Raw genomic sequence first — 13,451 nt, forward strand, 5'->3', positions numbered from 1 at the left:
AAGCTTGCAGGCCATGCCTATCATTTTGTGCAGACCATTCACAAAGCGTGGAAGCCACGCCTACAAAGTAGTCAGCATTTCATGCAAAGCATTCCATGCAAACCGTTCACTGTTCCGTGCAAACCGTTCACTGTTCCGTGCAAGCAGTTCACCGTTCCATGCAAGAATTGTTTCGTACCGTTCCGTGGAAGTGGTGTAGTAGGACACTAATTCAGGGTCTGTATGAATATAATCAAAAGGAACTTATTTTAGGCACTAGAGGTTACCCATGATTTCTCTTTTATGTAATCCCATGGGGATCTGGGTTAAAATAGGTCCTCATGAATACCCCCTTGCTTGTCGTAAGAGGTGACTAAACGAGGCGATCCTTTGGATGAGACCACAAAAACCTAGGTCTCATGTCACACGAGGTGTGGCATGACAAAGATCCCTCCCTGCTCAATGGCCATAAGTGCCGAGCATAAACCCAAATTTTGCAGTCCTTCACCAGCAGTGGTGACATCTTCATGTGAGTGAAATATTCTCGAGATGAAAGTTAAACAATATTCAATCAATCTCTTTATGTGATTTTGCTTTATGTAATTATTTAGTCATACCCTTTGGTCTCTATGCATAATAAATCAGCATGGTTTTTTGCCCAATCTGTTCGCTGTACTTCAGGTTAGACAGGGTCGCTGTATGAAAATGAAATAAACTTGGCTATTTGATGACAAGAAACCTGTTTGCTCAACCGTAAACAACAGTTCATGGAAGTCACCATTAGGCCTAACGGATTTAGATTTTTTTTTAAAGTTGTGTATTCACAAATTACTACACCCAACTCGAAATGACATAGAATGTAGTCCAAGAATAACTCGTTAACTCAACTCAAATAAAATAATGTTTTATCAAATAAACTCAATGTTTTGAAATATAAAATGATAAGGAATGAATTTATTATTTTTTCGTTGGAGGCGGAAAACTTTTGCATCATGCGCTACATGCAATGATGCTGTTTTCCGTCCCCTTTTTTTCGTGGTATACCTCCATCCAATGAAAAAATAATAAATTCATTCCTTATGAAAGAAACATATTTCTATTGTTTAGATAAAGACAGTGCCTTAAAATATATGTACATATTAACACTGCTTGTTTTAAAGTGATGTTTTCTATTTTTAAAAGTGGCTGTAATCTGGGAAAGGCCGCTTAACATTTTTTTCATGAAATTGCATGGTCAATACACATTCTCGACAAAATACATGCAAATTTTGATAGAAATCTGTTGGGTTTTCAATATTAAGATGGGGTATTGGGAATTACCTTAATTTCAAATACACAGATTAGCTGACCTCTATTGTGGTAAACCCGTGGGGATCCAGGTTAGAATAGGTCCTCAGTACCCCTTGCTTGTCGTAAGAGGCGATTAAATCGGGCGGTCCTTTGGATGAGACCATAAAAACCGAGGTCCGGTGTCATAGCAGGTGTGGCACGATAAAGATCCCTCTCTGCTCAATTGCCATAAGTGCTGAGCATAGGCCTAAATTTTGCAGCCCTTCACCAGCAGTGGTGACATCTCCATATGAGGGAAATATTCTCGAGAGGGACGTTAAACAATATTCAATCAATCAATCTATTGTGGTTAAAAAAAAAAGCACCGTGGAATTTGCGTAAAAAGTTGTACACAGGCCGGTCTTTGCATTATGCAGAAAGTTCTGATAAACAATTTTGATGAAAATATTTTTTATTTAAAAAAAGAAACTTGATCATACAAGTGTAACAAGACAAATAAATTATTCCTATACACAAAAAAAATACCAAGGGCAGTTCGAGATATACATGTCTCTGCACTTCCTAGCTAGAAACTACCAAGGCCGCGGTGATAAAATGGTACATGTATCAGATTTTGCTCAGTGCCTGGTGGTTTTATAATAAACTGTTTTCTTTCAATTATTTGAAGATTTTCACTGTTGAAAGCCTGTCTTGGAGACATTTTGAAATAATTGCTCAAATTCCCAACAATGTTTACCTGTCCTACATCCCATGCCAAAATGACTTGCCCAGTCTGTACGTTTCTAAGGGCGTGGTTTGAATGATCTGCACGTTTCTATGGGTGTGGCTTGATGATGCATGAAATGATTTGCACGGAACGGTCTGCACGAAATGCGGAACGGTGAACAGTTTGCACTGAAGGTTTGCATGGAACGCTGAACGGTTTGCATGGAACGCTGAACAGTTTGCACGTAATAAAGCAAAATGCTTTGGAGGTGTAGTAGCACGCTTCAGGGTCTGTATGTTATGCGATGTTTTCTTCAAAAATAGGTGCGTGATATGAAGTGCGAGGACAGGCGCGGTGCAGGCTGCATAGCAAACTATGGCTGATTGCTGGTGTGTATTTTGCGGTGCTAGATATATAAACTATTGTGGAAGAGGAAATCGCTGAAATATGATGTGAAGACGTGTTTTTTTGCTATAACTACAGAGAAATGCAGTTTGAATCATGGAAATATGAGGAAAGCGAAATTCTCAAGCATACGCGGAAGGGTTAGTTCATTCCTGGCATGGCATGGAACAAACTAACCCTGCACAGAAGGGTTAGTTCATGTTTGGCATGGAACGAACTAACCCTTCTGCGCATGTGTTCACTACCTGAAAACAGAGAAATGAGCTAACCCCCATATCCCAACAGTACATTATAGGCTAACAGACAATGAAACACAACTTGTTAACAATAAAATAAAACAAAAATCAAATAAACACTGAAAACATTCCATTAATAGGATTACATATTCAAAACTTGTTAAGTGTAAAACAGTAAAAAAAAAAATTCATTGAATCAAAAAACTTGCTTATACCCTGAGTTAGTGCATCACTCTGCAAGAAAATCTGACAATTAATGTACTTAGTTACTAACTAATCCGCACTACAGCTGAAATCAAAGTTTAATTGTTTTCTGAGTTAAATAATTATTCTGAACTTAAATAATACCCTGTTAGATTTTTTTTTTTAAAGATTATTCAGTTTCATTAGTATATGTAAAATTTTGAACCAAACTGGAGTTGCCCTAAGCCATTTAACAGGAACTGTGATTTGATGAAACATTTTTCTACTTTATACATTTGTAGCTGACCTAATTTGTTTCAAAAAGTTCTCATTCAGTGAATATTTGTAAACATAATTGTAGCATTAGATAAACTTGGCCTCTCCCCAGGGTCCCAGATCACTCAGGAGATGTCCATTTCACTATTTTGGTTTATAAGTGGCTATATTAAAGCTGGAGTGATATCTCAATTTTATTTGAAATGGAAATAGCAAAACCTAGTAGACAAAGCTCCTAAGAGATAAGAATAACATTCATTAACTATTAGCTAACCATGAGTAATTCAATTATGCCCAGTTTAATTGTCATTACATGACACATTGCATGGATAAATCAATACCTCCACCCCATACCCTTTCAGTGGCTTTCACTTGAATTTATAAGAGCTCAAAACAGAAGCAAACAAACTAATCCAAAACAATTCAAACTACAATTTACACAATTCAAACTGTTATTTTTTTTCCAAATCAATCCCCAAAATGCTAAATATTGTCAAGTTAAGCCCTTAAGTATAAATTTGAAAACTAGTCATAATAATCAGGTATATTATTTCCTAATGAGTATTAGTGATTCATACAAAATATTTAGGATCTCGAGGTAAATTCAAGAATTTGAAAAATTGAACACCTTAAATCAACCTTCTAGCTAAAATGAAACTTCGATATCAATATTTCAAAGCATAATGAAAATGAATTTGTGCTACTAAGGGCTCAGTGGACCTTATTTACAATGGGTTAAATCAATGGTGAAGAAGTCAAATTCCATTTGATGTTGTTCATATAGGGTGCTTGCACACCAAGTTTCAAAGTGAAAAGTTAATGATGCCAATGGATGATGTACATAGTTCACTGATAAAAACTCAGTAATGAGTCATGGGATTGGCTTATAGGCGAGCTAATGCTGCAAATAGTATGATTATACCGAACAGAAATTTGTAACTATCATAATTATTCATCTATTTGTAGAATTCTTTTAAATGATGAAAGATCATAAAACAATATATTATTATTTATATTTCCATTAACCTACTGCTGGAAACTTCAGAAACAAAAGTGACACACAACTTAACAGTCTCATGAGACTTAGGGATACAGTTAATCATATCATTACCTTATGATCATATCGCATAGCAAGTTTGAGTAAACATGTATGTGATGGTTAATGAATAACCCTTTCATACATCATTGAACACAGAGCAACACTAAACTAGAATGATCTCTTTTAGTTGTCTACATGAGTGGTAACATGCATGTACAAGACCCTATGGATCCCAACATCGCTTACACCTATTGTGATGAATTTTTCAACCTTAGAAATCGGTGTGATCAAAGGAACACATCAAACAACAGATAATTCACATGCATTCCCGAACTGTCACAATGTTTAATTGCTGGTTACACAACATCTAATAAACACAATTTGTGCAGTAATAAAGGTAACTCGGAGCTCAATTTTTTTTTTTTTTATACCATTGAATAATATTCCTTAAAGATCCATTTCATTCATGACCATTAGGTTACTGAAAAAGTAGGTGGAGCTAAATCTGAAACAGATTCTATTTACCTGGAGTGACCAGGGCTTACCAAAGTGTTAATTGCTCAACACAAAGAAATACACAGGAAATATAACATTATTAATCTACCTGTCCATGGTTCAGGAAAAAGATTAAATCTCATTTAATCTAAAAATATCACATATCTCATTTGATTTCACATATAATTAATTTGAGAATGTTAGCCATCGGAAGATTACAAATTTGTTCATCATTAAATTATATTTTCTCAATTTCATGTTGTTTCCAGTTCTAGCTGGATTTGGCAACCATTCCCTGACCTGACGAATTACAATTAGGCATTATTTCTAGCCTTATTCCATAGGTCTATAGCTGCCATACGAATCACTTTTGTCTGATATCCATTTGTAGTGCTCTGGATTTTCTGTCATGACAAGTAATCATTTGTTTTCTACATTATGTTCTCTTGCCTTTCTATTCTTCTTTTCCTCTTTTCTTTCCTTATGATGAATGTTGCAAATTTTTACATTAGTGATTATGGATAAAACACTCAAAAATTATCATGAATATCTTTAAAAAAAAAAAAATTTTTACTGTAAATTGTCAGGGTCTTGGTGACTATAAGAAACACAGATGTTCTGAATTATTTTCACAAAAAAAAACTTCAATATTTTTTTTCCTGCAAGACACCCATTTTACAAAAGATGAAGAGAGAATTATACTTTCACAGTGGGGATATAAAGGAATATTCAATTCATTATACCAATCAAACTCTCGGGGTGTTGCAATCCTATTCAAAAATAATTTTGAATTTCAAATTAAAAAACACAGTGATAGACAATGAAAGAAACTTCATAATTGCAGAAATCATAATTGAAGAAAAACAATTTACATTAATAAAAGTCTATGGCCCAAATGCGGATCAACCCCAATTCTACTGTAACCTATTTAAAAAACTAGAACCATTATCGAATGATCAGAACATCATTATGGCAGGAGACTTCAACTTAGTGATGGATAAGAAATTAGATACAATGAACTACAAAAACTTAAACAACCCCAAAGCCCGTATGGAACTTATCCATCTTATGGAGAATCAAAATTTATGTGACATTTTTTGTGTCTTAAATCCTGACAAATTGAAATACACTTGGAGAAAAAGAAATCCCATTAAGCAAGCCAGACTTGACTTTTCCTCGTATTGGAATCTTTAACTCCTTTTATACATGCAGTTGACCTTGAAAACAGTTACAGATCAGTGATATCACTCTCCAGTACGTAGTCTTGACCTTAAAATTAACAGACTTTAAACACAGAAAGGGATTCTGGAAATTTAACAACTCCCTTTTAAAAGACATAGAATATGTAAATTCAGTAAAATCCAAAATTATTTAGGAAACAAAAATGCAATATGCGGCCCTAATGTCTACCAATTGGAAAATGTAAATGAGGTGAATGATGCTGAAATAGAATTTTGTGTCCCTGATCACTTATTTTTAGACACTACTAATGAATATTAGAGGAAAAACAATCTCTTATTGTACATGTCAGAAGAAAAAAACCAAAAGGAAACACAAAATAATTTAGAAAATGAAATAAAACTTTTGGAAGAAAATTTTAATGAAGAATCATTGAAAGTTTTAAAGGAAAAACAAAAAAATCTGAAAGAAATTTATTTAGAGCTCAAACACTTAAAGGTAATTATATAAGATCAAGAGCCAGATGGATAGAGGAAGGTGAAAAACCAAGCAAATATTTCTGTAAATTAGATATAAACGCAAGCAGAAATTCAATTTTGTTTGGTAAATTGAATAATGTTAGATTACACCGTCTGGAAAATCTTATAATTCTATTAATGAAATACTATATTTATACAAACAAATTTACCCCTTCAAAGAGGTTGAGCTTTGAGACCCTAAAAAAGAATGTAATTAGTCGATTATATGTTGAAAAATTTATTTTATTGAAAAATTGTAAGTACAACGAATTTAACAAATGTTTGAAAAATGCCTTACAAAAAATTGAACATTCATCATAAGCTATGAAAAGCCCTGTTTTTCTCTGTTTGCATCTCATTAAATGACTTTCTTCCTTCCTTTCAAACTCTTATCTCTAACCTGTCTTCTTTTCTTCTATAAAAAAAAATGCCCAAAACTTTCATATATATATATATAAAGTAATCATTCGTTAATCCAAGTTCTTGGATGGCAAAGCATTGTCCAAAAAGTTTTTGTAAAGATTTTTTCTACAATTATGGTTGTTCTTTCAGTATGTTGTTTTTGGTTGATTGTGCCACTAAAGACTGTTCGTTGTTCTCTGCGAGAACTCATGGCCTACGAAGGCAATCCAGGAATTCTATTAAATCTCAAGAAAGTGGTGTTATAGTTTGATTTGTCAGTAATCTATAACAGCATGTTTATAATCTTTAAAGTTGTTTAAATCATATTGGGACCAGATTGAATAATTTTCATAACATTAGGCCAATGCAGTGTGTCAAAATCATGCTGTTTAAATCACATGTATACCATCACGGTTTGAGAAGGTAAAAACACATGTCTATGCATGGAATACTATATAGTTTTTAGATTTTTTAGTCTCATTAGAGAGATCACATATTATACACGTGACTATTACATTAGTTTCATTTCACAGGAGATGTGAATTTGTTGGTGCATTTCAATTCTGAAGAGATTTTCAACAATTGTCCAAACAAACGATTTTTCTTTGATTTAGATGCAAGAATTGCTTCCCAGGGAAGGATTTATTGCCACATGATAAAACCAATGACTTTTCTCAGGAACTTCATATAGCCTAATGAAATAAAGGCATAATTTTACTGATTTTTATGACAGATTTTCCAGGGATTAAATAGAAGAAGAATATCTTCAGATACCAGCTTCATAGTTCTCTTGTCTGTTTGGCAGGGTCAGGCCCCACATTATTTTGTTTAAGCAATTTTGTTGCATTTTATCAATGTAAATCTTCAAAGTAATTCTGTCTTCACTGCATTGTATGATAATTTCTTTTGCAGAGTACAAATTTAACAGTTGTAATTCCTTTGGATCCACTGGTCCCATACAGTCAAAGTGCAACTCAGTTTACAAATCCAGCAAGACAGTGGTTGACGTTGACAGTGGAACATTTCCTGGTGTGCAGATATGGACTGTTCCTGAAAATGGCACTTATGAGTAAGATCACTTTACTCAGATACATGTGAAACACAGTCATGCAATTAATTTTCTGCATTTCTTTTAGTCAATATTCCTCCCCCTACTTCTATGGAGTGCCAAATTAACATAAACTCAAATAATTGAAGATATCTTGAATTATTTGAAGATATTATGCCCCCCTTCAAAGAAGAGGGGCATATTGCTTTACATCTGTCAGTTGGTCGGTAGACCACATGTTGTCCGCTCGCTATCTTGAGAACCATTCACTTGATTGTAATGATATTTCATGTGTGGGTTGGTTATGAACTTATGAGTAGAAAAGGACCTCTATTGATTTTCAGGTCAAAGGCCAAGGGTCAATCTACTCTGGACAAAGGAAGATACTGTCCATTCAATATCTTAAGAAACCTTTCCTTGACAGACATTGATACATTGTTAGGACTAGATGACCCCTATTGATTTTGAGGTCAAAGGTCAAGGGTCAAACTGGACATAGGAATGTACTGTCTGCTCAATATCTAGAGAACCCTTTGCTTGACAGACATGAAACTTGGAACACTGGTACATCTTCAAGAGAAGATGACCCCTATCAATTTTGAGGTCACATGCTCAAGGGTCAAACTGGACATAGGAATATACTGTCCGCTCAATATCTTGTGAACCTTTTGCTTGACAGACATCAAACTTGGTACACTCATCTTAAGGAGTAGATGACCCCTATTAATTTTAGGTCACATGCTCAATCCACATTGGACATAGAAAGATATTGTCTGCTCAATATTTTGAATTGGTTTGGCACTACTATCAATTAAATGATGCATGTGTATAACCCTTTTCAATTTTGCACCATGGGGGGCATATGTTTTATAGACATTTCTTGTTAGTTCAAGTATTGCACACAGTGATTGAATTGATGCACATCAAATCAATTATTGCTCTCATCAATTCAAGAGAGTATCAGTTCAATTGATGAGAGCAATAATTCGTTTGATGCGCACATTAATTTAATTGATGAGAGCAATAATTCATTTCATGCGCGCATTAATTCAATTGATGAGAGCAATAATTGATTTGATGCATGCATTAATTCAATTGATGAAAGCAATGATTGATTTGATGTGTGCATCAATTCAGTTATTGTTTTATGCACACATAATGTGATGGAATTATTGTTCACAAAATTGCATTTGGAGCTTGGTATAAATGATTTGATGATCTCTTTGATTCAATTGAAAATATCACTTACAACACTTTGGTATAAGGAATTAATGCGTGTATCAATTCTTTTAAAGAAAGCAACAATTCAATTCAAGAGATCCTTAATTCAATTGTGGATGTGTTGCATTGAAGATATTTCTAATCATAAAGTTGCTCTCTCTTAAAGAATTGCTGCGCACATCAATTGAATTAATGTTATCATTAATTTAATTTTAGAGACCAATAATTCAATTATTGCACACATTTATTGAATTGATGCACGCTACAATTCAATTGGAGCATTAATTGTATTTATGCTATTTGCAGTTGAATTGTAACATGCATCAAATTCATTGTTGATATCATCAATTCATTTGAAGAAAGCAACAATTCAATTCTAGTGCTCATTAATTCAGTAAAATAATTAATGCATGCAATAATTCAGATTTGAAGATATCATTAATTATTTGAAGAGATCTTTAAGTGAATGTTGTGTCCATCAATTTAATTGATAATATCTTCAAGTAATTAAAGATATCTTCAATTATTTGAGCTTATGTTAATTTGACACTCCATATACTTCCCTTCGATTCCAATCGGGACATATGCCTCTCAAATGAAGGGTCATCAAATTTCCTCTCTAATGGCATTTCATATTTGTTAAACAACATATTTTGTCTGTCACAAGAACCCATGAAAATGAAAGCGAGACCTTGGGGAATATTTCCATTTAGAAGGAGTCATACACCATTCAAAGTTTTCAAGCATTGAATGTTTTTTGAAATAGCATTTCCTCCCTCTTGACATAAATCATCTAAAGTTCAGTTTTCCATTCTGTTTTGCAGTTTAGGTAAACACACTGCTTTCTTGTCCTACCAATTCTAAAAATGGCCAGTGAGATGTATACCAATATACATAGGGGGGAAAAGATACTGATAAAAATGATATAGGAAAAATTGTAATTTTGTTTGGGAAATTCATGTTGGTCAATGCACTAATACAATGAATTTTACCTTTTCTCAGAGAAAACCGTATCATCTAATGATCTAAAATTTATAGTATTTGTATTTAATTGTGTGAAATGGACCAGGATGTCGGCTAGAAAAGCACAAAGAAATCAACACACTGTATAAGTGAGAGTTTAAAGATAGCAGACAAATGATATGTAAATACATTCCGAAACTGAATTGAAATTATATGGATATTATTTAGAAGGAACAGGTAACCTTTTACTAAAATTGTCAATTTTATGATCCAAGGGGAAGGAGTTTTGGTTTCAGTTTAGGGCCAAAATTATTATAGTGATCAAAAAAATTGTGTTTGTCATATGAAAGACTTCTTTCTTAATTTTGTTGATCCTGTATGAAAACTAAATGCATATTTAGGAAAAGTAAAAAAGGGATGTATCAAAAGAGTGAATTTCGTATTATAACATATATAGTTAAACATCGGTATCTCAAATGCCGATATTTCGAATACCATGGATGTCGAAGTGATTCAGAAGTCCCAACCAATTATTCTTTAAGTATTTTACCCTCGAATCCTCAGATAATGAGGTTTGACTGTATTATGTAAAGTCTTTTATTAGCTCACTTGAGTCTTAAATGTCTGTCGGTGGTGGCAGCGTAAACTATTCACAAGTCTTCTCTAGAACCACTGGGTCAATTTGAATCAAACTTGGCACAATGCATTCTTGTGTGAAGGAGATTCAAGTTTGTTCAAATGAAGGACCATGCCCCTTTCAAAGGGGAGATAATCGCAAAAATAGGGTGAGGTTATTAAAAAATCTTGTTATCAAGAATCATTGGGCCAGAAGAGCTGAAATTTACATGAAAGCTTCCTGACAAAGTGGAAATTCAAATTTGTAAAAATCATGACCCCTGGGGTAAGGAAGGGGCCACAATAGGGGATCAAAGTTCTACATGCAAATATATATATATACTATATTGGCATAGACTTGAGAATTGCCCAGAATCATCCCTGTTATACAGTGCTTATACAGAGAATATCAATCTGAATTCATATAATATAAATTGTTGGCACAAAAACTTTAATTATTTTAAGGAAAAATTTGGTACCCAATTGTAAAAATCTCAAATTCTCATTTTTCAAAAAACAAATGAAGAATCAGGTACGGAAACAATTTTTACTTTACTGGTCAAAACGACGTGAAGAGAGTCAGAAATCAGGAAAACTCACAACATATTTTTCGTATAAAGAAAACTTTACTATGGAAAGTTATATATTTTTAGAATCCCTAGAATTAAGAAAAACTCTATGTAGATTTTGAATTAGTGCACATGACCTTCGAATTGAAAGAGGAAGATATGAATTTACAAAAACCAATTCTGGCCAGAAGATTTCTTTAGAAAGAAACAAAAGAATATGTGAATTATGTAACCTTAATTATGTTGAAGATGAATTTCATTTCCTTACTGATTGCCCATTCTATGTTGAAGAGAGAAATATGTTTTTTAATGGTATATACAAGCTCAACAAAAATTTTATCTATCTAACAAATAAGGACAGATTTACTTGGTTGATGATTAATGAAGACAAACCAGTAATTGTCAAATTGAGTGAATATTTAGTGCAAACTTTCAGAAAAAAAAGTGATGCTTTAAAACTGCAAAAATCATTATAGTTTATTATTCATATATTGGTATAATACTGATACTGTCCATCTACTTGTATATATACATGATTAGCAATTCATATATGTATGTACTTGTTTCCCCAACATGCTGCATCCACATACAGTTTGCAGTCTCTGTAACCTGTAGTTAATGTTGTAAACTTTCTTTCTTTTTTGAATTTCCTTCTTTATAAAATGTCTTACTGTTATGCCCTCTGGGCCCAAAATTGGAATAAACTTATCTTATCTTATCTATATAGGGAACCAAACTTGGCACAAAGCATCCTTAGATTAGATTTGTTAATATGAAAGGCCATATCCGTCTACAAGTGCATATGATAATTGATGAATTTGTAGTCAAGTTTAATGATTAAGTTTGAAAATTGGTGAATTTTTAGTCGTTACTTTTGAAAAAAAAAATTCTGAACCAAGCTGCTTATATAATGATAGTTTTGTTCAGGCTTGTTTATTGCTAGGAACTGCTGCTCGGATGAGCAATGTGGCCCATGGGCCTCTTGTTAGTATTGGCACTTTCAGGGGCATTTTTGTTTTAAGAACATGTTTTGTTTTATACTGCTGCTGAATATTAGAATTTAGCTTAGATATGCAGAACAGGAAAATTATTTTAGATTTAAAAATGCTTTAGGCTAGTGATACCTTTAAATGATACTCATGTGCATCTATAGATATTTTTACTATCTGTCTATGCTGAGAATGTCATCCCATTCCTTTTATTCAAAAGAGAATTCCAGATGTTTTTGTATTATGTAATCAAATTGAAGTGCATGTGTGTGAAGTATAGTGGTTTTGACTTTGCCAATCGGTAAAGGGTCTCAAGATCTTCCCATGATATGAATTTCAAATGATTTAATTGAAAAACCAAAAAGTTAGACTGATTCCAAAGCTAATGTAGCAAAAATCCAATGAACATGCATGCATGTTCAGGCAAAATGACATTCATTCTGCGACTATTATCCTAAAAAACGTTTCATCTTAATCCCTTGGGTAGTTTCATAGCACACTCATGGACAAAGAACTCGCAAGAAAAAAGAATGATATAATAAGAAACTGAGTAAAACCAATATGTTCCCAAACTACTTAGGGGTTAACATATTTACATTTGTATAAAAGAAAGCAAACATGTTATATATTCAGTGTGACTGTTTTGTTTTGTTTTTTTAATATGCCGGCATAAAAATGCGGGCGTATTATGCTATACCACTTTTGTCCGTCTGTCCCTTTAACTTTGTCTTTGCAACTCCTCCTAAACCCTTTAGGGGATTTTGATGAAACTTGGTACAAAGAAAGATCACAATGTGGAGATATGCATATTACAAGGGGAATGCTGCACCACTATTTTTGAAGGATTAAGGCTCTTGCACAAATTTATTTTATGCAAGTATCTTGTCTTCGCAACTCCTCTTAAACCCTTCGGGGGATTTCAATGAAACTAATAGTATAACGGAAGATCACAATGTGTAGATGTGCATATTACAAGGGGAATGGTGTCCCATTATTTTTGAAGGAGTTACAGCCCTTGGACTTATATTTATTTAATGCAAAAGACATTGTTATCGCAACTCCAACAAAATCCTTTTGTGGATAATCCTTTCTTACTTGTTCAAATTCCTGGGTCAATATAATGTATGCGGGCGTATCATGTACCGGTTTAGTGGTGCCCTATTTTTTCAGAGAGTATTGGACAGCCCAAGTACAATATTAAGCTACTGGTCTGACTGGACTAGTTCTTTTATAAGTTAGTGTTGACCACTAAGATGATGACCCACTTATTGTTATGAAATAACTTGGAAAATAAAACATCATATTAATTAAGAGGGTACAACTATAGAATTAATACAA

General features: G+C 33.4%; 1 protein-coding gene across 1 annotated transcript in view; it reads left to right on the forward strand.

The window, feature by feature from the left end:
* The window catches only part of LOC125648935 (leukocyte tyrosine kinase receptor-like), a 247,458-nt gene that overhangs the window by 160,259 nt on the left and 73,748 nt on the right, over positions 1-13,451 (forward strand). Inside the window, exon 13 of the mRNA XM_056164604.1 lies at positions 7,621-7,777. Within this exon, the coding sequence (XP_056020579.1) occupies positions 7,621-7,777 (157 nt within the window). The remainder of the gene's footprint in view (positions 1-7,620; positions 7,778-13,451) is intronic.

The sequence above is a fragment of the Ostrea edulis genome, chromosome 5 (genome assembly GCF_947568905.1).
Source record: "Ostrea edulis chromosome 5, xbOstEdul1.1, whole genome shotgun sequence".
In the NCBI taxonomy this organism is placed as follows: Eukaryota; Metazoa; Mollusca; class Bivalvia; order Ostreida; family Ostreidae; genus Ostrea; species Ostrea edulis.